Raw genomic sequence first — 25,622 nt, 5'->3', positions numbered from 1 at the left:
GGGGGGCGCGCCGCACCGGAGGATGCTCGGGATGCCGGCACCGCTCTCCTCCGCCGCCTGAGCGCCCGGCGCCCGCTCGGGACGGACCCCGACCCCCCCCCGGAGCGTTTTGGGGGGGCCCATGGGATGTGATGAGCTCCTGGACGGTGCCGGCCTCAGCAGCGTGACCCCCCCCCGGCGGGATGGCTCGTTTCGGAGAGGAGGTGGCGGCCCGCTACGGGCCCGGCGGCGGCGGGAGCGGCCCCGGGGCGGCGGCGGGGGGCCGGGGCGCGGGGGGGGGTCCTCGGCAGGGCCCCCCCGGGGCGCAGAGGCTCTACAAGCAGTCCATGGCCCAGCGCGCCCGCACCATGGCCCTGTACAACCCCATCCCGGTGCGGCAGAACTGCCTCACCGTCAACCGCTCGCTCTTCCTCTTCAGTGAGGACAACGTGGTGAGGAAATACGCCAAAAAGATCACCGAATGGCCATATCCTTTCTGGGGGGACCCCCGGCTCCGTGGTGGGATCCTGGCACCGGCACAGGGACCCCCGGCCCACAGCCCTGACCTCTGGCCCTCCCTGGGGTCACCCTGTCCTGCTCTGGGGTCCCCGGTCCCGTCTCGGGGTCCCCATGTCCTGCATGAGCTCCTCAGCCCCGTATTGGGATCCTCATCCTCAAATTGGGGTCACGATACGATGGCTCCGTCCCCTGACCTGCTTTGGGGTTCCCTGGAGCTGCATGAGGGTCCCCCCATCCCCTGACCTCCATCGGGGACCCCGTTTCCCTGCCCTGCTCGGGGGTCACCTCCCCATCCCCGTATTGGGGTCACCGTGTCCTGCTCTGGGGGGTCCCCGTTCTGCTCCAGTGTCACCTCCCCATCCCCGTATTGGGGTCACCGTGTCCTGCTCGGGGGTCCCCGTTCTGCTCCAGTGTCACCTCCCCGTCCCCGTATCGGGATCACCGTGTCCTGCTCGGGGGTCCCCGTTCTGCTCTGGGGTCACCTCCCCATCCCCGTGTTGGGGTCACCGTGTCCTGCTCTGGGGGGTCCCCATTCTGGTCAGGTGTCACCTCCCCATCCCCGTATCGGGGTCACCGTGTCCTGCTCTGGGGGGTCCCCGTTCTGCTCTGGGGTCACCTCCCCGTGCCCGTGTTGGGGTCACCGTGTCCTGCTCGGGGGTCCCCGTTCTGGCCAGGTGTCACCTCCCCATCCCCGTATTGGGGTCACCGTGTCCTGCTCGGGGGTCCCCGTTCTGGTCAGGTGTCACCTCCCCATCCCCGTATTGGGGTCACCGTGTCCTGCTCGGGGGGGTCCCCAGCCCCACTCCGCGCCCCCCATCCCGTCCTCATTCCCATCCCTCGGCTCCTCGGCCTGCTCCGGCCACTCCAGACCCATTTTGGGGTCACCATGTCCTGATCGGGGTCCTCATCCGACATCCCCGTCCCTGTGACCCCCTTTTGGGGTCCCCAACCCCCTTTTGGGGTCCCCATTCCCTGCCTTGGGGACCCCCATTTCTCTCCCCTGCCTTGGGGTCTCTGGAGCCCCCCAATCCCAGCCCTGTCCCCACATTGGGGGGTTCCAGCTCCTCCTGGGGGGGGGAAAAGGGGGACCCCACTGCACCAGCACCTCCCCCTGCTCTATTTTTGGGGAGGATGTGTGAGCTGGCGTCCCGCACCCCAAAACCCTCCCGTCCCCCCATTTCCATCCCTCCGGGGTCCCCACAGACTCGAGGTGTCCCCAAATCCCCCCCCCCCGCCCCCCAGCAGGGCTGTTTGGGGGCTCAGGGCTATTTGGGGCTATTTTGGGCTATTTTGGGGCTATTTGGGGCTATTTTGGGCTATTTGGGGCTATTTTGGGCTATTTGGGGCTATTTTGGGCTATTTCGGGGAGGTGCAGCCCCCACCCTGCTGCCCTTGGGGTTCCTCCGAGCCCCTTCCCCCTTTTTCTGCCCCCTCAAACACTCGGCCGGCAGCAGCCACCCAAAAATGCCCCCAGCACCCCAAAAGGACCCGCAGCCCCCCAAAACAGCCCCTGTCGCCCCCCATCCCGCCGCCGTCACCCCCCAAACAGCCGCTGCCTCCTCTCCTGGCGGCTGCGGGGGCTCCACGCGGGATCGGGGGGGTCCCCACGCGCTTTTTGAGCCGTAGCCGGGGGGTGGGGGGGGGTCTCCGGCTCCACCACGAGATTTTGGGGACCCCCCCAGAGTGCGGAGGGAGTTGGGGGTCGCGGGCACCCCCTCGGGCACACGCTGGGTGCCCCCCGAAGGGCGGGGGGGGCGCGGGGGGAGCGGCCCGCACCGCTCGGTGCCGCAGCGGGGCCGGGCAGCGCCGTTCCCGGGGCGGTGACGGGAGCGCCGGTTCCCCGCGGCGGGGGCGTCGCGGCGGGGCCGGGCAGGGCTCTGGGGGTCTCGGGGTGCTCCGGGGTGCTCCGGGGTGCTCGGGGAAGGGGGGGGTTGGTGCATCGTCCCCCCCCTCCCCTCCCAGCGCGGCCCTGCGGGTCCCATCCTGCGGCACGCAGAGCCTCCCACGCCGGTCCCGGGGCTCGGGGGCGGCGGCAGCCGGGGGCTGCTCCCGCCGAGCCCCAAAATCCGTCCTGGGGGGGGATCCCGCTGGGGGGGAAGGGGCACGGGGCAGAGGGGAACCCCCCGAGCCCGGTTTGGGGGCGCAGAGCCCCGTGGCTGGGAGGTTGTGCCGTGCTGGATCCGCGCTGGATCCGCGCTGCTGCATCGCCGCTCTCCGCTGCCCCGGATAACCGGGCCGGGCGGTGCCAGGAGCCGTGCCGGGCCGGAATCCGGTACCGGGAGCTCTCCTGGATCCCCGGGCGGTGCCAGGAGCCGTGCCGGGCCGGAATCCGGCACCAGATGCCCGGGCTGCGCCAGGAGCGCGGCCGGATCCCGGCTCTGGGAGCTCTGCCATGCCAGGGAGCCGTGCCGGACCGGATCCCGGTACCGGGAGCTCTGCCATGCCAGGGAGCCGTGCCGGACCGGATCCCGGTACCGGGAGCTGTCCTGGATCCCCGGGCTGTGCCAGGGAGCCGTGCCGGACCGGATCCCGGTACCGGGAGCTCTGCCATGCCAGGGAGCCGTGCCGGGCCGGATCCCGGTACCGGGAGCTCTGCCATGCCAGGGAGCCGCGCCGGACCGGATCCCGGTACCGGGAGCTCTGCCATGCCAGGGAGCCGTGCCGGACCGGATCCCGGTACCGGGAGCTCTGCCATGCCAGGGAGCCGTGCCGGACCGGATCCCGGTACCGGGAGCTCTGCCATGCCAGGGAGCCGTGCCGGGCCGGATCCCGGTACCGGGAGCTGTCCTGGATCCCCGGGCTGTGCCAGGGAGCTGCACCGGGCCGGATCCCGGTACCGGGAGCTCTCCTGGATCCCCGGGCTGTGCCAGGGAGCCGGACCGGGTAACGGTGCCGTGCCAGGGAGCCGCGCTGGCCCAGATACCGGCACCGGGAGACATATTGCACCGGGAAGTGGTGCCGGAGAACCGTGCCGTGCCACGGAGCCGTGCCACGGAGCCGTGCCACGGAGCCGTGCCGGACAGCAGCACCGGCTCCCCGTGCCAGCGCTGTGCTCGGTGCCCGGTGCCGGTGCCAGCGCTGCGCCGGAGCTGTGCCAGAGCCGCGATGGGGCAGTGGGGCCGGTTCTGGGGGGTTCTGGCTCGGTGAACAGGCCGGGCTGTGCCGGTTCTGGGTGGTTCTGGCTCGGTGAACAGGCCGGGCTGTGCCGGTGTCGGTTCTGGGTGGTTCTGGCTCGGTGAGCCGGCCGGGCTATGCCGGTGCCGGTTCTGGGTGGTTCTGGCTCGGTGAACAGGCCGGGCTATGCCGGTGCCGGTTCTGGCTGGGTCAGCAGGCCGGGCTGTGCCGGTTCTGGGTGGTTCTGGCTCGGTGAACAGGCCGGGCTGTGTCGGTTCTGGGTGGTTCTGGCTCGGTGAGCAGGCCGGGCTGTGTCGGTTCTGGGTGGTTCTGGCTCGGTGAACAGGCCGGGCTGTGCCGGTGCCGGTGCCGGTTCTGGGTGGTTCTGGCTCGGTGAACAGGCCGGGCTGTGCCGGTTCTGGGTGGTTCTGGCTCGGTGAACAGGCCGGGCTGTGCCGGTGCCGGTTCTGGCTCGGTGAACAGGCCGGGCTGTGCCGGTGCCGGTTCTGGCTGGGTCAGCAGGCCGGGCTGTGCCGGTTCTGGGTGGTTCTGGCTCGGTGAACAGGCCGGGCTGTGCCGGTGCCGGTGCCGGTTCTGGGTGGTTCTGGCTCGGTGAGCAGGCCGGGCTGTGCCGGTGCCGGTTCTGGGGGGTTCTGGCTCGGTGAGCAGGCCGGGCTGTGCCGGTGCCGGTTCTGGCTCGGTGAGCAGGCCGGGCTGTGCCGGTGCCGGTTCTGGGTGGTTCTGGCTCAGTGAACAGGCCGGGCTGTGCCGGTGCCGGTGCCGGTTCTGGGTGGTTCTGGCTCGGTGAGCAGGCCGGGCTCTGCCGGTGCCGGTGCCGGTTCCGGGCTGTGCCAGGGAGCTGTTGGGATATTCCACGCTGGGATCCCGGGTGGCCGCGCGTGTTCTGTGCCCGAGGCCCGTGCTGGGGGCAGGAGAACCGTGCGGGATCCCCGGACCGGAACCGTGCGGGATCCCCGGGCCCGGAACCGTGCGGGATCCCCGGGCCCGGAACCGTGCGGGATCCCCGGACCGGGCCGGAGAACCGTGCGGGATCCCCGGGCCGAACCGTGCGGGATCCCCGGGCCCGGAACCGTGCGGGATTCCCGGGCCGGACCGAACCGTGCGGGATCCCTGGGCCCGAGAACCGTGCGGGATCCCCGGGCCTGGAACCGTGCGGGATCCCCGGGCCCGAGAACCGTGCGGGATCCCCGGGCCGGACCAAACCGTGCGGGATCCCCGGGCCGGGCCGAACCGTGCGGGATCCCCGGACCGGAACCGTGCGGGATCTGCGGGCCCGAGAATCGTGCGGGATCCCCGGACTGGAGAACCGTGCGGGATCTGCGGGCCCGAGAACCGTGCGGGATCCCCGGGCCCGGAACCGTGCGGGATCCCCGGGCCCGGAACCGTGCGGGATCCCCGGGCCTGAGAACCGTGCGGGATCCCCGGGCCCGGAACCGTGCGGGATCCCCGGGCCCGAGAACCGTGCGGGATCCCCGGGCCGGGCCCGAGAACCGTGCGGGATCCCCGGGCCGGACCGAACCGTGCGGGATCCCTGGACCGGGCCGTGGGGCCCGCAGCCCTCCCCTGGCCCGGCCTCGTTCGGCTCCGGTCTCATCCTCGTTCCCTCCGGTCTCATCCTCGTTCCCTCCGGTGCCGCTGGGGCGGGATGTGGGGCAGGGGACAGAGCCGTGGGGCAGGACACGGGGACAGGGGACAGGACCTGGACACGTCCCCGCACCCCCCGCGGGTGCCGGTGCCCGGCGCTCCCGGTGCTCCCGGTGCTCCCGGTGCTCCCGGTGCTCCGGGTGCCCCCGGGGCCGTGTCGGTCGCGGCGGATCCCGCGCTCCCCGCGGCGCTTTGATCGCGCTGCCGAGGCCGCGGCTGCCGCTTTGATGAGGGAATTAATTAATGAGCCGCCGAACACGCGGGCGCCGACACCGGGGCACGGGGAGCGCCTCGGAGCCGCTTTGGCCGCCCCGCCGCCCCACTCTGCCTCAGTTTCCCCCCCGCCGGAGCGGTTTGCGGGTCCCCCGGCCCCGTTTTTTTCCTTGACTCGCCCCCCACTCCTTTTGAATACATGATTTTAGCCACCATCATCGCGAACTGCATCGTCCTGGCGCTGGAGCAGCACCTGCCCGACGAGGACAAGACCCCCATGTCGGAGCGGCTGGTGAGCGGGGGGCGGCACCGGTGGGCTCCTGGGGAGGGTCCCCGGCACCCTTGGGGCTCCGGGAGGGTCCCTGGGGCTCCCGTGAGGGTCCCCGGGGCTCCGGGAGGGTCCCCGGGGCTCCGTGAGGGTCCCTGGGCGCTGCTGGAGCTCTGCTGAGGCTCCCTGGGCACCCTGGCAGTGCCAGCAGAGGTTCCCGGGCACCCCACGAGCTTTGGTGGGGGTCCCTGGGGGCTCTTCTGGGGGTCCCTGCCACCCCTGGGGGCTCCAGCAAGGCTCCCTGGGCACCCCACGAGCTTTGGTGGGGGTCCCTGGGGGCTCTTCTGGGGGTCCCTGCCACCCCTGGGAGCTCCAGCAAGGCTCCCTGGGCACCCTGGCAGTGCCAGCAGAGGTTCCCGGGCACCCCACGAGCTTTGTTGGGGGTCCCTGGGGGCTCTTCTGGGGGTCCCCAGCCCCCCGCGGGGTCCCTGCCGTGTCCCTGCCCCCCCCTCCAGCGTGGGCAGCAGGGCAGGGATGGGGGCGGGGGTGCCAGCCCGCACCTGGCCCACGCTGGCCACGATTCCCAGTTCCCCCCGGACCCGCCGGCGTCCCAGTTTCCTCCTTACTGGGAATCTGGGCCACGCCGGGAGCGCCGCCGCCTCCGCCCGGGGCCAGCCGGGGAGGGCTGGAGGGGGCCGGGGGGCAGCGCTGACCCCTCACCCCGGGGTGGGGAGGGGGTGTCCGGGGGTGGCCGCGTCCCCTGGCACCTGTCCCCGACACCTGTCCCCGCGCCCAGGACGACACGGAGCCGTATTTCATCGGCATCTTCTGCTTCGAGGCGGGGATCAAGATCATCGCGCTGGGCTTCGCCTTCCACAAAGGCTCCTACCTGCGCAACGGCTGGAACGTGATGGACTTCGTGGTGGTGCTCACGGGGTGAGGGGACCCTCACCGCGACCCCCGTTTGGGGACAAATCTGTGTCACCGACCCTCCCCTCCCTCCCCTCCCTGCTCCCCACCTGTGTCCCCACGTGTGGCCGCGCGTGTGCGGCTCGTCCCTGTCGCCGTGTCCCTCCCGGCGCTGTCACAACGTGTCCCCGCGGTGTCACTCAGAGCCCGCTGCCTCCTGTCACCTCCCCCGTGTCCCGCTCCTGAATCCACCCCCGGCAGTGGCACCGCCACCCCTGAGACCCCCCCAATCACAGAGACCCCCCCCAATCACAGAGACCCCCCCAAATCACAGAGACCCCCCCCAATCACAGAGACCCCCCCCAATCACAGAGACCCCCCCCCGGTCACAGAGACCTCAGAGGGGAAACTGAGGCACGGTTTTTTGGGGGGTTCTGTCCTTCTGTGGCATCGGGGGGGCGCCTCCTCTGCCCCCCCCCCCAGATCTCGGAGCCCCCCGGAGCCCCCCGGCCCCTGTTCCAGACACTGCTCGCCCCCAGGAATGGGGGTGAATTAATTAATTGGGGTGATGGGGGTGAATTAATTGGGGTGTTGGGGGTGAATTAATTGGGGTGTCGGGGGTGAATTAATTGGGGTGTCGGGGTGGATAAATGGGGGTACAGGGGGGTGAATTAATTGGGGTGATGGGGGTGAATTAATTGGGGCAGTTTGGGGTGAATTAATTGGGGCGGTTTGGGGTGAATTAATTGGGGTGATGGGGTGAATTAATTGGGGTGTCGGGGGTGAATTAATTGGGGTGATGGGTGAATTAATTGGGGTGTCGGGGTAGATAAATGGGGGTACATGGGGGTGAATTAATTGGGGTGATGGGTGAATTAATTGGGGCGGTTTGGGGTGAATTAATTGGGGTGACGGGGGTGAATTAATTGGGGTGATGGGGGTGGATAAATTGGGGTGACGGGTGAATGAATTGGGGTGTCGGGGTGGATAAATGGGGGTACATGGGGGTGAATTAATTGGGGTACAGGGGGGGTGAATTAATTGGGGTGATGGGGGTGAATTAATTGGGGCAGTTTGGGGATGAATTAATTGGGGTGAATGCAAGGGGATGACAGAGGGTGGATAAATTGGGGTGATGGGGTGAATTAATTGGGGTGTCGGGGGTGAATTAATTGGGGTGACGGGGGTGAATTAATTGGGGTGTCGGGGGTGAATTAATTGGGGTCGTCAGGGGTGAATTAATTGGGGTGTCGGGGGTGAATGAATTGGGGTGATGGGGGTGAATTAATTGGGGTGGTCGGGGGTGAATTAATTGGGGTCATCAGGGGTGAATTAATTGGGGTGTCGGGGGTGAATTAATTGGGGTGATGGGGGTGAATTAATTGGGGCAGTTTGGGGTGAATTAATTGGGGTGAATGCAAGGGGATGACAGAGGGTGAATTAATTGGGGTGATGGGGGTGAATTAATTGGGGTGATGGGGGTGAATTAATTGGGGCGGTTTGGGGTGAATTAATTGGGGCGGTTTGGGGTGAATTAATTGGGGTCGTCAGGGGTGAATTAATTGGGGTGAATGCAAGGGGGTGACGGGGGGTGGATAAATTGGGGTGATGGGGGTGAATTAATTGTGGCGGTTTGGGGTGAATTAATTGGGGCAGTTTGGGGATGAATTAATTGGGGTGAATGCAAGGGGATGACAGAGGGTGGATAAATTGGGGTGATGGGGGTGAATTAATTGGGGTGGTCGGGGGTGAATTAATTGGGGTGATGGGGGTGAATTAATTGGGGTGTCGGGGGTGAATTAATTGGGGCGGTTTGGGGTGAATTAATTGGGGCGGTTTGGGGTGAATTAATTGGGGTGATGGGGGTGAATTAATTGGGGTGGTCGGGGGTGAATTAATTGGGGTGTTGGGGGTGAATTAATTGGGGCGGTTTGGGGTGAATTAATTGGGGTGATGGGGGTGAATGAATTGGGGTGTCGGGGTGGATAAACTGGGGTGTCGGGGTGGATAAATTGGGGTACATGGGGGTGAATTAATTGGGGTGATGGGGGTGAATTAATTGGGGTGATGGGGGTGAATTAATTGGGGTGTCGGGGGTGAATTAATTGGGGCGGTTTGGGGATGAATTAATTGGGGTGTCAGGGGTGAATTAATTGGGGTGACGGGGGTGAATTAATTGGGGTGCCGGGGCTGAATTAATTGGGGCAGTTTGGGGATGAATTAATTGGGGTGAATGCAAGGGGGTGATGGAGGGTGGATAAATTGGGGTGATGGGGGTGAATGAATTGGGGTGACGGGGTGGATAAATGGGGGTACATGGGGGTGAATTAACTGGGGTGACGGGGGTGAATTAATTGGGGTGACGGGTGAATTAATTGGGGTGACGAGGTGGATAAATTGGGGTGACGGGGTGGATAAATGGGGGTACATGGGGGTGAATTAATTGGGGTGATGGGTGAATGAATTGGGGTGACGGGGTGGATAAAGGGGGGTACATGGGGGTGAATGAATTGGGGTGTCGGGGTGGATAAATTGGGGTGTCGGGGTGGATAAATTGGGGTACATGGGGGTGAATGAATTGGGGTGATGGGGGTGAATGAATTGGGGTGATGGGGGTGAATTAATTGGGGTGATGGGGGTGAATGAATTGGGGTGACGGGTGAATTAATTGGGGTGTCGGGGCGGATAAATTGGGGTGTCGGGGTGGATAAATGGGGGTACATGGGGGTGAATTAATTGGGGTGACGGGGGTGAATTAATTGGGGTGATGGGTGAATGAATTGGGGTGTCGGGGTGGATAAATGGGGGTACATGGGGGTGAATTAATTGGGGTGGCGGGGGTGAATGAATTGGGGTGTCGGGGTGGATAAATGGGGGTACATGGGGGTGAATTAATTGGGGTGACGGGTGAATTAATTGGGGTGTCGGGGTGGATAAATGGGGGTACATGGGGGTGAATTAATTGGGGTGATGGGTGAATGAATTGGGGTGTCGGGGTGGATAAATGGGGGTACATGGGGGTGAATTAATTGGGGTGACGGGGGTGAATTAATTGGGGTGACGGGGGTGAATTAATTGGGGTGATGGGTGAATGAATTGGGGTGTCGGGGTGGATAAATGGGGGTACATGGGGGTGAATTAATTGGGGTGTCGGGTGAATTAATTGGGGTGTCGGGGTGGATAAATGGGGGTGTCGGGGTGGATAAATTGGGGTGTCGGGGTGGATAAATTGGGGTGTCGGGGTGGATAAAGGGGGGTACATGGGGGTGCTGGGGGTCACGGGGGGGGTCCAGCTCTGGCTGCGATGGGGAGAGGTGACGGATGAGCATCCCCATCCGGTTGCCATGGCAACAAGGGGGACCCTCCGCATCACCGGGGCCAGCAGCGAACCCCTGGGGGACACCGGGGACCCCCTTTGGCTACCCGGCCACCCCCTCCGGCCCCTCGGGGACGGCGGGGCCGGTGCTGGCCGGTGGCCACGAGCCCCGGGCTGGGACCAGCGCTGGCATCAGCCACCACCGGCAGCATCGCCGGAAAAGGCTAAAAATAGCCCCGAGCTGCCGCCCGCGCTGGCGGCACCGGCTGCCGGCCCTGCGGCACGTGGCCCTGCGGCGGGGACACGGGGGCTCGCGGGGGCCGTGACAGCACCGCCGCGGGCTACTGGTGGCCACGGGCTCGTGGTTCTGTCACAGGGATGGGGGGGTTCACGGTGGCCACGGGATCGTGGTTCTGTCACAGGGATGTGGGGGTTCACGGTGGCCACGGGCTCGTGGCTGTGTGACAAAGATCTGGGGGTTCACGGTGGCCACGGGCTCGTGGTTCTGTGACAGGGATGTGGGGGCTTTCAGTGGCCACGGGCTCGTGGTTCTGTGACAGGGATGTGGGGGCTCGCGGTGGCTTGGGGGCTTGTGGCCGTGTGACAGAGATTTGGGGGCTCACGGTGGCCATGGGCTCGTGGCCATGTGACAGAGATTTGGGGGCTCCTGGTGGCCACAGGCTCATGGCCATATGACAGGGATGTGGGGGCTCACGGTGGCCAGAGGTTCAGTGTTCTGTGATGAAGATGTGGGGGCTTGCAGTGACCAGGGGCTTGTGGCTCTGTGACAAAGATTTGGGGGCTCCTGGTGGCCATGGGCTCGTTGCTCTGTGACAGGGATGTGGGGGATCACGGTGGCCAGAGGCTCGTGCTTCTGTGAAAAGGGATCTGGGGGTTCACGGTGGCCAGGGGCTCGTGGCTCTGTGACAGGGATGTGGGGGCTCCTGGTGGCCACGGGCTCGTGGCTGTGTGACACGGATGTGGGGGCTTTCAGTGGCCACGGGCTCGTGGTTCTGTGACTGAGATGTGGGGGGCTCCTGGTGGCCACGGGCTCGTGGCCGTGTGACAAAGATCTGGGGGCTCGTGGTGGCCACGGGCTCGTGGCTGTGTGACGATTTGGGGGCTCCTGGTGGCCACAGGCTCATGGCCATATGACAGGGATGTGGGGGCTCCTGGTGGCCACGGGCTCGTGGCTCTGTGACAGGGATGTGGGGGCTCCTGGTGGCCACGGGCTCGTGGCTGTGTGACAGGGATGTGGGGGTTCCTGGTGGCCACGGGCTCGGGGTTGTGTGACAGGGATCTGGAGGCTTTCAGTGGCCACGGGCTCGTGCTTCTGTGACAGAGATTTGGGGGCTCCTGGTGGCCAGGGGCTCGTGGCTGTGTGACAGGGATGTGGGGGCTTGCAGTGGCCACGGGCTCGTGGCTGTGTGACAGGGATGTGGGGGCTTGCAGTGGCCACGGGCTCATGGCCGTGTGACAGAGATGTGGGGGCTCGTGGTGGCCACGGGCTCGTGGCTGTGTGACAAAGATTTGGGGGTTTACGGTGGCCAGGGGCTCGTGGTTCTGTGACAGAGATCTGGGGGCTACTGGTGGCCACGGGCTCATGCTTCTGTGAGAAGGGATCTGGAGGTTCGTGGTGGCCATGGGCTCGTGGTCCTGTGACAGGGATCTGGGGGTTCACGGTGGCCAGGGGCTCGTGGCTCTGTGACAGGGATCTGGGGGCTCCTGGTGGCCACGGGCTCGGGGCTGTGTGAAAGGGATCTGGGGGTCCACGGTGGCCACGGGCTCGTGGCTGTGTGACAAAGATTTGGGGGCTTCTGGTGGCCACGGGCTTGTGCTTCTGTGACAGAGATTTGGGGGCTCCTGGTGGCCAGGGGCTCGTGGCTGTGTGACAGGGATGTGGGGGTTCACGGTGGCCACGGGCTCGTGGTTCTGTGACAGAGATCTGGGGGCTCGTGGTGGCCACGGGCTCGTGGTTCTGTGACAGGGATGTGGGGGCTCACGGTGGCCAGGGGCTCGTGGTTCTGTGACAGGGATGTGGGGGTTCACGGTGGCCATGGGCTCGTGGCTGTGTGACAGGGATGTGGGGGCTTCTGGTGGCCAGAGGTTCAGTGTTCTGTGAGAAAGATGTGGGGGCTCCTGGTGGCCACGGGCTTGTGGCTGTGTGACAGGGATGTGGGGGCTCCTGGTGGCCACAGGCTCGTGGTTGTGTGACGATTTGGGGGCTCCTGGTGGCCGGGGGCTCATGGCCATGTGACAGGGATGTGGGGGCTCCTGGTGGCCAGAGGTTCAGTGTTCTGTGATGAAGATGTGGGGGCTTGCAGTGACCAGGGGCTCGTGGCTGTGTGACAAAGATTTGGGGGCTCGTGGTGGCCACAGGCTCATGGCCGTGTGACAGGGATCTGGGGGCTCCTGGTGGCCACGGGCTCGTGGCCGTGTGACAAAGATTTGGGGGCTTCTGGTGGCCACGGGCTCGTGCTTCTGTGACAGAGATTTGGGGGCTCCTGGTGGCCAGGGGCTCATGGCCATATGACAGGGATGTGGGGGCTCCTGGTGGCCAGAGGTTCAGTGTTCTGTGATGAAGATGTGGGGGCTTGCAGTGACCAGGGGCTTGTGGCTCTGACAAAGATTTGGGGGCTCCTGGTGGCCGGGGGCTCATGGCTCTGTCACAGGGATGTGGGGGTTCACGGTGGCCACGGGCTCGTGGTTCTGTGACAGGGATCTGGGGGCTCGTGGTGGCCACGGGATCGTGGCTGTGTGACAGGGATGTGGGGGCTTGCAGTGGCCACGGGCTTGTGGTTCTGTGACAGGGATGTGGGGGCTCCCGGTGGCCAGGGGCTCGTGGTTCTGTGACAGAGATGCGGGGGCTCGTGGTGGCCACGGGCTCGTGGCTGTGTGACGATTTGGGGGCTTGTGGTGGCCGGGGGGTCATGGCCATGTGACAGGGATGTGGGGGCTCCTGGTGGCCACGGGCTCGTGGCTGTGTGACAGGGATGTGGGGGCTCCTGGTGGCCAGGGGCTCGTGGTTCTGTGACAGGGATGTGGGGGTTCACAGTGGCCAGGGGCTCAGGGTTCTGTGACAGAGATGCGGGGGCTCATGGTGGCCGGGGGCTCATGGCCGTGTGACAGGGATGTGGGGGCTTTCAGTGGCCACGGGCTCGTGGTTCTGTGACAGGGATGTGGGGGCTCATAGTGGCCACGGGCTCGGGGCTGTGTGAAAGGGATCTTGGGGCTCATGGTGGCCGGGGGCTCATGGCCATGTGACAGGGATGTGGGGGCTTTCAGTGGCCACGGGCTCATGGCTCTGTGACAGAGATCTGGGGGCTCCTGGTGGCCGGGGGCTCGTGGCTCTGTGACAGGGATGTGGAGGCTCCTGGTGGCCACGGGCTCGTGGTTCTGTCACAGGGATGTGGGGGCTCGTGGTGGCCACGGGCTCGTGGCTGTGTGACAAAGATTTGGGGGCTTCTGGTGGCCGGGGGCTCATGGCCGTGTGACAGGGATGTGGGGGTTCCTGGTGGCCACGGGCTCGTGGTTCTGTGACAGGGATGTGGGGGTTCACGGTGGCCATGGGCTTGTGGCCGTGTGACAGAGATTTGGGGGTCCTGGTGGCCATGGGCTCGTGGCTGTGTGACAGGGATGTGGGGGTTCACGGTGGCCACGGGCTCGGGGCTGTGTGACAGGGATGGGGGGTCTTGCAGTGGCCACGGCCTTGTGGTTCTGTGACAGGGATGTGGGGGCTCCTGGTGGCCACGGGCTCGTGGCTGTGTGACAGGGATGTGGGGGCTTTCAGTGGCCAGGGGCTCGTGGCTCTGTGACAGGGACGAGGGGGCTCCTGGGGGCCGGGGTCTCATGGTTCTGTGACGGGGATCTGGGGGTTCATGGTGGCCACGGGCTCGTGGTTCTGTGGCAGAGATGTGGGGGCTTTCAGTGGCCACAGGCTCATGGCTCTGTGACAGGGATGTGGGGGTTCATGGTGGCCACGGGCTCGTGGTTGTGTGACAGGGATGTGGGGGCTCCTGGTGGCCACAGGCTCATGGCCGTGTGACAGGGATATGGGGGCTCCTGGTGGCCACGGGCTAGTGGCTGTGTGACAGGGATCTGGGTGTTCACGGTGGCCAGGGGCTCGTGGCTCTGTCACAGGGATCTGGGGGCTCCTGGTGGCCGGGGACTCAGGACCATGTGACAGAGATGTGGGGGCTCACGGTGGCCGGGGACTCGTTGCCCTGCCCTGGGGACAGGGGCTCACAGTGGTAGCCACGGGCTCCCGGCTCTGTGACAGCGCCGCGGGGGCTCGTGCCAGCTGTGCCCGTGTGGCCACAGGCTCCCGGTGGCTCCCGGTGGCTCCCGGTGGCTCCCGGTGGCTCCCGGTGGCTCCCGGTGGCCCACGGGGGATGCGGTGGCTCTGGGCAGGGACGGGGCCGGTGCCGGTGGCCGCGGTGGCCGCGGTGGCCGCGGTGGCCCCGGTGCGGGGGTCCCTGGCCAAGCTGGGATGGGCCGGTGCCGGTGGCGGCTCTCGGTGGCCCAGTTGGGGGTCCCCGAGCCCCCTGACCCCACCGGGGGTCCCCGCGCCCCCTGACCCCCCCGGGGGTCCCTCTCCCCTGACCCCTCTCCCCCCTCTGCAGCATCCTGGCCTCGGTGGGTTCCCAGTTTGATCTGCGGACGCTGCGGGCGGTGCGAGTGCTGCGACCCCTCAAACTGGTGTCGGGGATCCCAAGTGAGTGTGGGGCGGGATTTGGGGGGTCCCGGGGGTCCCAAGTGAGTGTGGGGCAGGATTTGGGGGGTCCCGGGGGTCCCAAGTGAGTGTGGGGCGGGATTTGGGGTCCCGGGGGTCCCAAGTGAGTGTGGGGCGGGATTTGGGGTGCCGGGGGGGTCCCGGGGGTCCCAAGTGAGTGTGGGGCGGGATTTGGGGCCTCGGGGATCCCAAGTGAGTGTGGGGCGGGATTTGGGGTGTCCCGGGGGGGGGGATTTGGGGTCCCAAGTGAGTGTGGGGCAGGATTTGGGGGTCCCGGGGGGTGTCGGGATTCCAAGTGAGTGTGGGGCGGGATTTGGGGGGTCCCGGGGGTCCCAAGTGAGTGTGGGGCAGGATTTGGGGTCTCGGGGGGGGGATTTGGGGTCTCGGGGGGGTCCCAGGGGGGTCTCGGGGTTCCCAAGTGAGTGTGGGGCAGGATTTGGGGTCTCGGGGGGGGTCTCGGGGGTCCCGGGGGGGTCTCGGGGGATCCAAGTGAGTGTGGGGCAGGATTTGGGGTCCCAAGTGAGTGTGGGGCGGGATTTGGGGTGTCCCGGGGGGGATTTGGGGTCCCAAGTGGGTGTGGGGCAGGATTTGGGGTGTCGGGGGGGGATTTGGGGTCCCAGGTGAGTGTGGGGCGGGATTTGGGGTCCCGAGGGGGGATTTGGGGTCCCAAGTGAGTGTGGGGCGGGATTTGGGGTCCCGAGGGGGGATTTGGGGTCCCGGGGGGGTCTCGGGGATCCCAAGTGAGTGTGGGGCAGGATTTGGGGGGTCCCGGGGGTCCAAGTGAGTGTGGGGCAGGATTTGGGGTCCCGGGGGGGGGTTTGGGGTTCCGGGGGGGTCTCGGGGGTCCCAAGTGAGTGTGGGGCAGGATTTGGGGTGTCGGGGGGGGGTCTCGGGGGTCCCAAGTGAGTGTGGGGCGGGATTTGGGGTCTCGGGGGGGGTTTGGGGTCCCGGGGGGGGATTTGGGGTCCCAAGTGAGTGTGGGGCAGGATTTGGGGTCTCGGGTATCCCAAGTGAGTGTGGGGCAGAATTTGGGGGTCCCGGGGGGGGATTTGGGGTCCCGGGGGGTGTCCCGGGGGTCCCAAGTGAGTGTGGGGCGGGATTTGGGGTCCCGGGGGGATTTTGGGGGTCCCGGGGGGGGATTTGGGGTCCCGGGGGGGTCTCGGGGATCCCAAGTGAGTGTGGGGCAGGATTTGGGGTCCCGGGGGGTCTCGGGGGTCCCAAGTGAGTGTGGGGCAGGATTTGGGGCCCCGGGGGGGGATTTGGGGTCCCGGGGGGGTTCCAGGGGGGTCTCGGGGGTCCCAAGTGACTGTTGGGCAGGATTTGGGGTCCCGGGGGGGGATTTGGGCTCCCGGGGGGTCCCGGGGGGGTCCCGGGGGGGTCCCGGGGGGCGATTTGGGCTCCCGGGGTGTCCCGGGGGGGGGATTTGGGGTCCCGGGGGGGTCCCGGGGGGGGTCCCGGGGGGGGTCCCGGGGGGGGGATTTGGGCTCCCGGGGTGTCCCGGGGGGGTCCCGGGGGGGTCCCGGGGGGCGATTTGGGCTCCCGGGGTGTCCCGGGGGGGGATTTGGGCTCCCGGGGGGTCCCAGGGGGGTCCCGGGGGGGGTCCCGGCCGCTCAGCCCCCCTCCCGCAGGTTTACAGGTCGTGCTCAAGTCCATCATGAAGGCGATGATCCCCCTGCTGCAGATCGGGCTCCTGCTCTTCTTCGCGATCCTCATCTTCGCCATCATAGGATTAGAGTTTTATATGGGCAAATTCCACACCACCTGCTTCGACCTGGTCACAGGTGACCCCCTCAGAGGCCCCCCGGATCCCCCCCAGCACCCCTGAATCCCCCCAGACCCCCCCAAATCCTCTCCAGCCCCCCTGAATCCCCCCAAACTCCCCCGGATCCCCCCCAGACCCCCTGAATCCCCCCCAGCCCCCCTGAATCCCCCCAAACTCCCCCGAATCCCCCCAAACTCCCCCGAATCCCCCCCAGCCCCCCTGAATCCCCCCAAACTCCCCCGAATCACCTCCAGCCCCCCTGAATCCCCCCAAACTCCCCCGAATCCCCCCAAACTCCCCCGAATCCCCTCCAAACTCCCCCGAATCACCTCTAACCCCCCTGAATCCCCCCAAACTCCCCCGAATCACCTCCAACCCCCCTGAATCCCCCCAAACTCCCCCGAATCACCTCTAACCCCCCCAAATCCCCCCAAACCCCCCCCAAATCCTCCTGAATCCCCTCCAGCCCCCTAAATCCCCTCCAAGCCCCTCAAACCCTCACAAGTCCCACCCACCCCTCCTCCAGCACCCCCCAAACCCCCCGAGCCCCCCCCAAATCCCCCAAACCCCCCTAAACTTCCCCAACCCCCCCAAATCCCCCAAATCCCCTCCAGCCCCCCTAAATCCCCTCCAAGCCCCCTCCAAACCTCCCTAAACCTCCCCAAAGCCCCCCTGAACACCCCCAAATCCCCCCCAAATCCCCCCTAAATCCCCCCAAACCCTCCCAAACCCCCCCAAATCCCCTCCAACCCTCCCAAGGCCCCCCAACCCCTCCTCCAGCACCCCCCAATCCCCCTGAGCCCCCCCAAAACCCCCCCAAACCCCCCTAAACCTCCCCAACCCCCCCCCAAATTTCCCCTAAACCCCCCAAATCCACTCCAAACCCCCCCAAACCTCCCCAAACCCCCCCAAATCCCCTCCAGCCCCCCCAAACCCCCCCAAACCCCCCAAATCACCCTGAATCTCCTGAAACCCCCCCAGACCCACCCAAATCCCCTCCAAACCCCCTCCAACCCTCCAAGGCCCCCCAACCCCTCCTCCAGCGCCCCCCCAAATCCCCTCCAGCCCCCCCAAATCCCCCAAACCCCCCCAAACCCCCCCAAATCCCCTCCAAGACCCTCAAACCCTTCCTAAACCCCCCCAACCCCTCCCCCAGCACCCCCAAATCCCCCCCGAGCCCCCCAAATCCCCTCTGAACCCCCCCTAAACCTCCCCAACCCCCCCCAAATTCCCCTAAACCCCCCCAACCCCTCCTCCAGCACCCCCCCAAATCCCCTCCAGCCCCCCCAAACCCCCCCCAAATCCCCCCAAAGACCCCCAAATCACCCCCAAACCCCCCCAAAGCCCCCCAACCCCTCCTCCAGTACCCCCCAAATCCCCTCCAGCCCCCCAAACCCCCCCAAACCCCCCCAAATCCCCCCAAATCACCCCCAAACCCCCTCCAAGCCCCCAACCCCTCCTCCAACCCCCCCAAATCCCCTCCAGCCCCCCCAAACCCCCCAAAGCCCCCCAACCCCTCCTCCAGCACCCCCCAAATCCCCTCCAGCCCCCCCAAACCCCCCAAATCACCCCCAAACCCCCCCAACCCCTCCTCCAGCCCCCCCAAATCCCTCCAGCGCCCCCAAACCCCCCCCAAATCCTCCCAAAGACCCCCAAACCCCCCCAAATCCCCCCAAACCCCCCAACCCCTCCTCCAGCCCCCCCAAATCCCCTCCAGCCCCCCCAAACCCCCCCAAAGCCCCCCAACCCCTCCTCCAGCACCCCCAAATCCCCCCGAGCCCCCAAATCCCCTCTGAACCCCCCTAAACCTCCCCAACCCCCCCAATCCCCCCCAAACCCCCCCAAATCACCCCCAAATCCCCCCCAAAACCCCCCCAAACCCCCCCAACCCCTCCTCCAGCACCCCCCAAATCCCCCCGAGCCCCCCCAAATCCCCTCCAGCCCCCCCCAAACCCCCCCAAATCCCCCCAAAGACCCCCCAAATCACCCCCAACCCCCCCAAAGCCCCCCAACCCCTCCTCCAACCCCCCCAAATCCCCTCCAGCCCCCCCAAACCCCCCCAAAGCCCCCCAAACCCCCCCAACCCCTCCTCCAGCACCCCCCAAATCCCCTCCAGCCCCCCCAAATCCCCTCCAGCCCCCCCCAAACCCCCCCAAACCCCCCCAACCCCTCCTCCAGCACCCCCCAATCCCCCCGAGCCCCCCACCCTTGACTCCCCCTCCCCCCTCCCCAAAATTACCCTCCCCCCCCTCAAATTACCCCCCTGCCCCCCCCCCAAATTACCCCGCCCCCCCAAATTACCCCCCGCCCCCTCCCCAAATTACCCCGCCCCCCCCTTCCCCCCCCCAAATCTGCCCCCCCTCCCTTCGTGCCTCAGTTTCCCCGGGGTTGAGGGGGGGGAGGGGCTGCAGGGACCGGATTTTTTTCTCCCCCCCCCCCCCCCCCCCCAAAATTTTCCCCGGGCCGGCGGCCAGAGCTGGATCTGGAGCGTCCTAATTAGCGCTGGCCCTTAATGAGGCCGTTAATTGGGCGCGGTTATTTCTGTCCGTGCCCTGCGGGGGGGGGCGGGGGGGGCCTGGGGGGATTGGGGGGTTCATGGGGGCATTGGGGGGGTCCTGGGGGGATTGGGGGGGTCCTGGGGGGTCCTGGGGATATTGGGGGGGGGTCCTGGGGATATTGGGGTGTCCTGGGGGGTCCTGGGGATATTGGGGGGGGGTCCTGGGGGGTCCTGGGGACATTGGGGGGGTCCTGGGGGGTCCTGGGGATATTGGGGGGTCCTGGGGACATTGGGGGGGTCCTGGGGGGTCCTGGGGACATTGGGGGGGGGTCCTGGGGGGTCCTGGGGACATTGGGGGGGTCCTGGGGATATTGGGGGGGGTCCTGGGGGGTTCTGGGGATATTGGGGGGGGCCTGGGGATATTGGGGGGGGGTCCTGGGGGCGTTGGGGGGGTCCTGGGGATGTTGGGGGGGGGTCCTGGGGGGAGGTCATGGAGATATTGGGGGGGGTTCTGGGGATATTGGGGGGGGGCCTGGGGGGGTCCTGAGGACATTGGGGGGGTCCTGGGGATATTGGGGGGGGGGTCCTGGAGACATTGGGGGGGTCCTGGGGGGGTCCTGGGGATACTGGGGAGTTCCTGGGGGATCCTGGGGACATTGGGGGTGTCCTGGGTATATTGGGGGGGGTTCTGGGGGCCTTGGGGGGGGTCCTGGGGATATTGGGGGGGTCCTGGAGATATTGGGGGGGTCCTGGGTATATTGAGGGGGGGTCCTGGGGATATTGGGGGGGGGTCCTGGGGATATTGGGGGGGTCATGGGGATATTGGGGGGTCATGGGAGGATTGGGGGGGGTCTTGAGGACATGGGGGGGGGGGGGGGGTCCTGGGGGACATTGGGGGGGTCATGGGGATATTGGGGGGGGTCCTGAGGATATGGGGGGGGGTCCTGGGGATATTGGGGGGGGCTGGAGACATTGGGGGGGGTCCTGGGGATTTGGGGGGGTCCAGGGGATATTGGGGGGGGTCATTGGGGGGGTCCTGGGTATATTGGGGGGGGGTTCTGGGGACATTGGGGAGTCATGGGTATATTGGGGGGGGTCCTGGAGACATTGGGGGGGTCCTGGGGGACATTGGGGAGTCCTGAGGATATTGGGGGGGGGGTCCTGGGGGACATTGGGGGGGTCCTGAGGATATTGGGGGGTCCTGGGGACATTGGGGGGTCATGGGGATATTGGGGGGGTTCTGGGGACATTGGGTGTTTCTGGGGACATTGGGGGGGTCCTGGGGACATTGGGGGGTCATGGGGATATTGGGGGGGGGTCCTGGAGACATTGGGGGGGTCCTGGGGGACATTGGGGGGGGTCCTGAGGATATTGGGGGGGTCCTGGGGATTTTGGGGAAGGTCCTGGGGACATTGGGGGGGGGTCCTGGGGGTATTGGGGGGGGGGTCCTGGGGATATTGGGGGGGTCCTGGGGGGTCCTGGGGATACTGGGGGGGGTCATGGTGACATTGAGGAGGTTCTGGGGACATTGGGGGGGTCCTGGAGATATTGGGGGGGGTCCTGGGGATTTGGGGGGGGGTCCAGGGGATATTGGGGGTGGGTCATTGGGGGGGTCCTGGGTATATTGGGGGGGTACTGGGGATATTGGGGGGTCATGGGAGGATTGGGGGGGGTCCTGGGGATATTGGGGGGGTCTTGAGGACATTGGGGGGGGTCCTGGGGATATTGGGGGGGGTCCTGGAGACATTGGGGGGGTCCTGGGGGACATTGGGGGGTCATGGGGATATTGGGGGGGGTCCTGGAGACATTGGGGGGGGGGTCCTGGGGATATTGGGTGTTTCTGGGGGCTCTGGGGACATTGGGGGGGTCCTGGAGACATTGGGGGGGGGGGTCTGGGGATATTGGGGGGAGGTCATGGAGATATTGGTGGGGTCATGGTGACATTGGGGGGGTTCTGGGATATTGGTGGGGTTCTGGGGACATTGGGGGGGTTCTGGGGACATTGGGGGGGTTCTGGGGACATTTGGGGGGATTCTGGGGACATTGGTGGGGTGATGGGGACATTGAGGAGGTTCTGGGGACATTGGGGGGGTCCTGGAGATATTGGGGGGGGTCCTGGGGACATTTGGGTGTTTCTGGGGACATTGGGGGGGGGTCCCGGCGATATTGGGGGGAGGTCATGGAGATATTGGTGGGGTCATGGTGACATTGAGGGGGTCCTGGGGACATTGGGGGGGTTCTGGGGACATTGAGGGGGTCATGGAGATATTGGTGGGGTCATGGTGACATTGAGGGGGTTCTGGGGACATTGGGGGGGTTCTGAGGACACGAAGGGACCCCCAATGTCCCCCTCCCCTCGCAGACGAGATCAAGGTGGAGGTCCCGTGCGGGACGGACGAGCCGGCCCGGATCTGCCCCAACGGCACCAAGTGCAAGAAATACTGGGAAGGGCCCAACTACGGCATCACTCAGTTCGATAACATCCTCTTCGCCGTGCTCACCGTCTTCCAGTGCATCACCATGGAAGGGTGGACCGACCTCCTCTACTATGTGAGGGCTGGCCCCTCCCGGTACCGCCCGGTGCCTGTCCGGTGCTGCTCGGTCCCCTCCCGGTACCGCCCGGTGCTGCCCGGTGCTGCCCGGTGCCTGTCCGGTACCGCCCGGTGCCTCTCGGTCCCCTCCTGGTACCGCCCGGTGCCTGCCCGGTGCTGCTCGGTCCCCCTCCCGGTACCGCCCCGGTGCCTCTCGTTCCCCTCCTGGTACCGCCCGGTGCCTGCCCGGTGCTGCCCGGTGCCTGTCCGGTGCTGCTCGGTCCCCTCCCGGTACCGGCCCGGTGTCGCCCGGCTGCCGTGCTGCCGGTGCTGCTTCGGTTTCCCCCTCCTGGTACCGCCTGGTGCCGCTCGGTGGTGCCCGGTGCCTGCCCGGTGCTGCTCGGTCACCGCCCGGTACCGTCCGGTGCTGCCCAGTGCTGCTCGGTCCCCTCCTGGTACCGACCGGTGCCGCCCGGTGCCGCTCGGGTCCCCTCCCGGTGTCGCCCGGTGCTGTCCGGTGCTGCTCGGTGCCTGTCCGGTACCGCCCGGTGCCTCTCGGTCCCCTCCCGGTGCCTGTCCGGTGCTGCTCGGTCCCCTCCCGGTACCGCCCGGCGCCACCCGGTGCCGCCCGGTCCCCTCCTGGGTCCCCACCGGCCCCCGTGGGACCCTCCTGGGACCCCCCGGCTCATGAGACCCCCCCCAATTCCCGGGACCCCCCCAATCCATGAGACCCCCCCCAATCCACGGGACCCCCCAATCCACGGGACCCCCCCAATTCCCGGGACCCGCCCCAATTCCCGGGACCCCCCCAATTCCTGGGACCCCCCCAATCCACGGGACCCCCCCCCAATCCACGGGACCCCCCCCAATTCCTGGGACCCCCCCAATTCCCGGGACCCCCCCCAATTCCTGGGACCCCCCCAATTCCCGGACCCCCCCCAATTCCCGGGACCCCCCCAATTCCCGGGACCCCCCCAATCCACGGGATCCCCCCCAATCCACGGGACCCCCCCCAATCCACGGGACCCCCCCAATCCATGAGACCCCCCCCAATTCCCGGGACCCCCCCAATTCCTGGGACCCCCCCCAATTCCTGGGACCCCCCAATTCCCGGGACCCCCCAATCCACGGGACCCCCCCCCAATTCCTGGGACCCCCCCAATTCCGTGACCCCCCCAATTCCCCGGACCCCCCAATTCCCGGGACCCCCCAATTCCTGGGACCCCCCCCAATCCACGGGACCCCCCAATTCCCGGGACCCCCCCAATTCCTGGGACCCCCCCAATTCCCGGGACCCCCCCCAATCCACGGGACCCCCCCCAATCCACGGGACCCCCCCCCCAATCCACGGACCCCCCCAATCCATGAGACCCCCCCCCAATTCCTGGGACCCCCCCAATTCCCGGGACCCCCCAATCCACGGGACCCCCCCCCAATCCACGGGACCCCCCAATTCCCGGGACCCCCCCAATTCCTGGACCCCCCCCAATTCCCGGGACCCCCCAATCCACGGGACCCCCCCCAATTCCCGGGACCCCCCCCAATTCCCGGGACCCCCCCAATCCACGGGACCCCCCCCAATCCACGGGACCCCCCCCAATCCACGGGACCCCCCAATCCACGGGACCCCCCCCAATTCCCGGGACCCCCCCCAATTCCTGGGACCCCCCCAATCCACGGGACCCCCCAATCCACGGGACCCCCCCAATTCCTGGGACCCCCCAATCCACGGACCCCCCCCCAATCCATGAGACCCCCCCCAATCCATGAGACCCCCCCCAATTCCCGGACCCCCCCAATCCACGGGACCCCCCCCAATTCCTGGGACCCCCCAATTCCCGGGACCCCCCCCAATCCACGGGACCCCCCCCAATTCCCGGGACCCCCCCCAATCCACGGGACCCCCCCAATTCCCGGACCCCCCCCAATTCCCGGACCCCCCAATCCACGGACCCCCCCAATCCCCGGGACCCCCCCCAATCCACGGGACCCCTCAATCCACGGGACCCCCCCAATTCCCGGGACCCCCCCCAATTTCCGGGACCCCCCCAATTCCCGGGACCCCCCCAATCCACGGGACCCCCCCCAATTCCTGGGACCCCCCCAATTCCCGGGACCCCCGCAATTCCCGGGACCCCCCCCAATTCCTGGGACCCCCCAATCCACGGGACCCCCCCCAATTCCCGGGACCCCCCAATTCCCGGGACCCCCCCAATTCCTGGGACCCCCCCAATCCACGGGACCCCCCCCAATTCCCGGGACCCCCCCAATTCCCGGGACCCCCCCAATCCACGGGACCCCCCCAATCCACGGGACCCCCCCCAATCCACGGGACCCCCCCAATCCACGGGACCCCCCCCCAATTCCCGGACCCCCCCAATTCCCGGGACCCCCCCCCAATCCACGGGACCCCCCCCCTTTTTCCCTCCCCCCCCCAGAGCAACGACGCCTCAGGAACACTTGGAACTGGCTCTACTTCATCCCCCTCATCATCATCGGCTCCTTTTTTATGCTCAACCTCGTGCTGGGGGTCCTGTCCGGGTAAGGGGCTCCGGGGGGGGTTTTGGGGGGTCTCCCGGTGCCCCCCCCGGGCCGGAGCTGAGCGGGGGGGTCCGCAGGGAGTTTGCCAAAGAGCGGGAGCGGGTGGAGAACCGGCGGGCGTTCCTCAAGCTGCGGCGGCAGCAGCAAATCGAGCGGGAGCTCAATGGATACATGGAGTGGATCTCCAAGGCGGGTGAGGGTCGGGACCACCCCCCGAAACCTTCTGTGGATCCCCCGAAACCTTCTGTGGACCCCCCGAAACCTTCTGTGGATCCCCCAAAAATCCCCCCGGCTCTGTGAGCCCCAAACCCCAACCCCAAATCCCTCCCCGAGCGGATCTGGGTGACCTCAAATCTCCCCAAATCCCCCAAATCTCCCCAAATCTCCCCAAATCTCCCTCAAATCCCCCAAATCTCCTCCAAATCTCCCCCAAATCTCCCCAAATCTCCCCAAAACTCCCCCAGCTCCGTGAGCCCAAACCCCAACCCCAATCCCTCCCTGAGCGGATCTGGTGGCCTCAGATCTCCCCAAATCTCCCAAAATCTCCCCCAAATCCCTCAAATCTCATTCAAATCTCCCCCAAATCTCCCCCAAATCTCCCCAAATCTCCCCCAAACTCCCCCTGGCTCCGTGAGCCCAAACCCCAACCCCAAATCCCTCCCCGAGCGGCTACGGGTGACCTCAGATCTCCCCAAATCTCTCCCCAAATCTCCCCAAAATCTCCCCAAATCTCCCAAATCCCTGAAATCTCCCCCAAATCCCCCAAATCTCCCCCAAATCTCCCCCAAATCTCCCCAAATCTCCTCCAAATCTCCCCCAAATCTCCCCAAATCTCCCCAAATCTCCCCCAAATCTCCCCAAATCTCCTCCAAATCTCCCCCAAATCTCCCCAAATCTCCCCCAAATCTTCCCCCAAATCTCCCCCAAATCTCCCCAAATCTCCTCCAAATCTCCCCCAAATCTCCCCCAAATCTCCCGCAAATCTCCCCCAAATCTCCCCAAATCTCCTCCAAATCTCCCCCAAATCTTCCCCAAATCTCCCAAATCCCCCAAATCCCCAAATCTCCCCAAATCTCCCCCAAATCTCCCCAAATCTCCCCAAATCTCCCCAAATCTCCCCAAATCTCCCCAAATCTCCCAAATCTCCCCAAATCTCCCCCAAATCTCCCCCAAATCTCCCCAAATCTCCCCAAATCCAATCTCCCCAAATCTCCCCAAATCCCCCAAATCTCCCCCAAATCTCCTCCAAATCCCCAAATCTCCCCAAATCTCCCCAAATCTCCCCCAAATCTCCTCCAAATCCCCCAAATCTCCCCCAAATCTCCCCCAAATCTCCTCCAAATCCCCCAAATCTCCCCAAATCTCCCCCAAATCCCCCAAATCTCCCCCAAATCTCCCCAAATCTCCCCAAATCTCCCCCAAATCTCCCCCAAATCTCCCCAAATCCCCCAAATCTCCCCCAAATCTCCCCCAAATCCCCCAAATCTCCATAAATCTCCCCAAATCCCCCAAATCTCCCCAAATCTCCCCAAATCTCCCCAAATCTCCCCAAATCTCCCCAAATCTCCCCCAAATA

General features: G+C 66.4%; 1 protein-coding gene across 1 annotated transcript in view; it reads left to right on the top strand.

The window, feature by feature from the left end:
* Positions 1-315: 315 nt before the first annotated feature.
* The window catches only part of CACNA1A (calcium voltage-gated channel subunit alpha1 A), a 26,871-nt gene continuing 1,564 nt past the window's right edge, over positions 316-25,622 (top strand). The window contains exons 1-8 of the mRNA XM_058861716.1: positions 316-466; positions 5,677-5,782; positions 6,555-6,694; positions 14,606-14,697; positions 16,344-16,496; positions 21,337-21,524; positions 23,944-24,046; positions 24,124-24,239. Coding sequence (XP_058717699.1) covers positions 327-466; positions 5,677-5,782; positions 6,555-6,694; positions 14,606-14,697; positions 16,344-16,496; positions 21,337-21,524; positions 23,944-24,046; positions 24,124-24,239 — 1,038 coding nt within the window. The 5' untranslated portion in view covers positions 316-326. The remainder of the gene's footprint in view (positions 467-5,676; positions 5,783-6,554; positions 6,695-14,605; positions 14,698-16,343; positions 16,497-21,336; positions 21,525-23,943; positions 24,047-24,123; positions 24,240-25,622) is intronic.

Source organism: Poecile atricapillus, chromosome 39 (genome assembly GCF_030490865.1).
Source record: "Poecile atricapillus isolate bPoeAtr1 chromosome 39, bPoeAtr1.hap1, whole genome shotgun sequence".
In the NCBI taxonomy this organism is placed as follows: domain Eukaryota; kingdom Metazoa; phylum Chordata; class Aves; order Passeriformes; family Paridae; genus Poecile; species Poecile atricapillus.
Note: the sequence above shows the minus strand (reverse complement) of the source record. Positions and strands in the feature narration are given on the sequence as shown.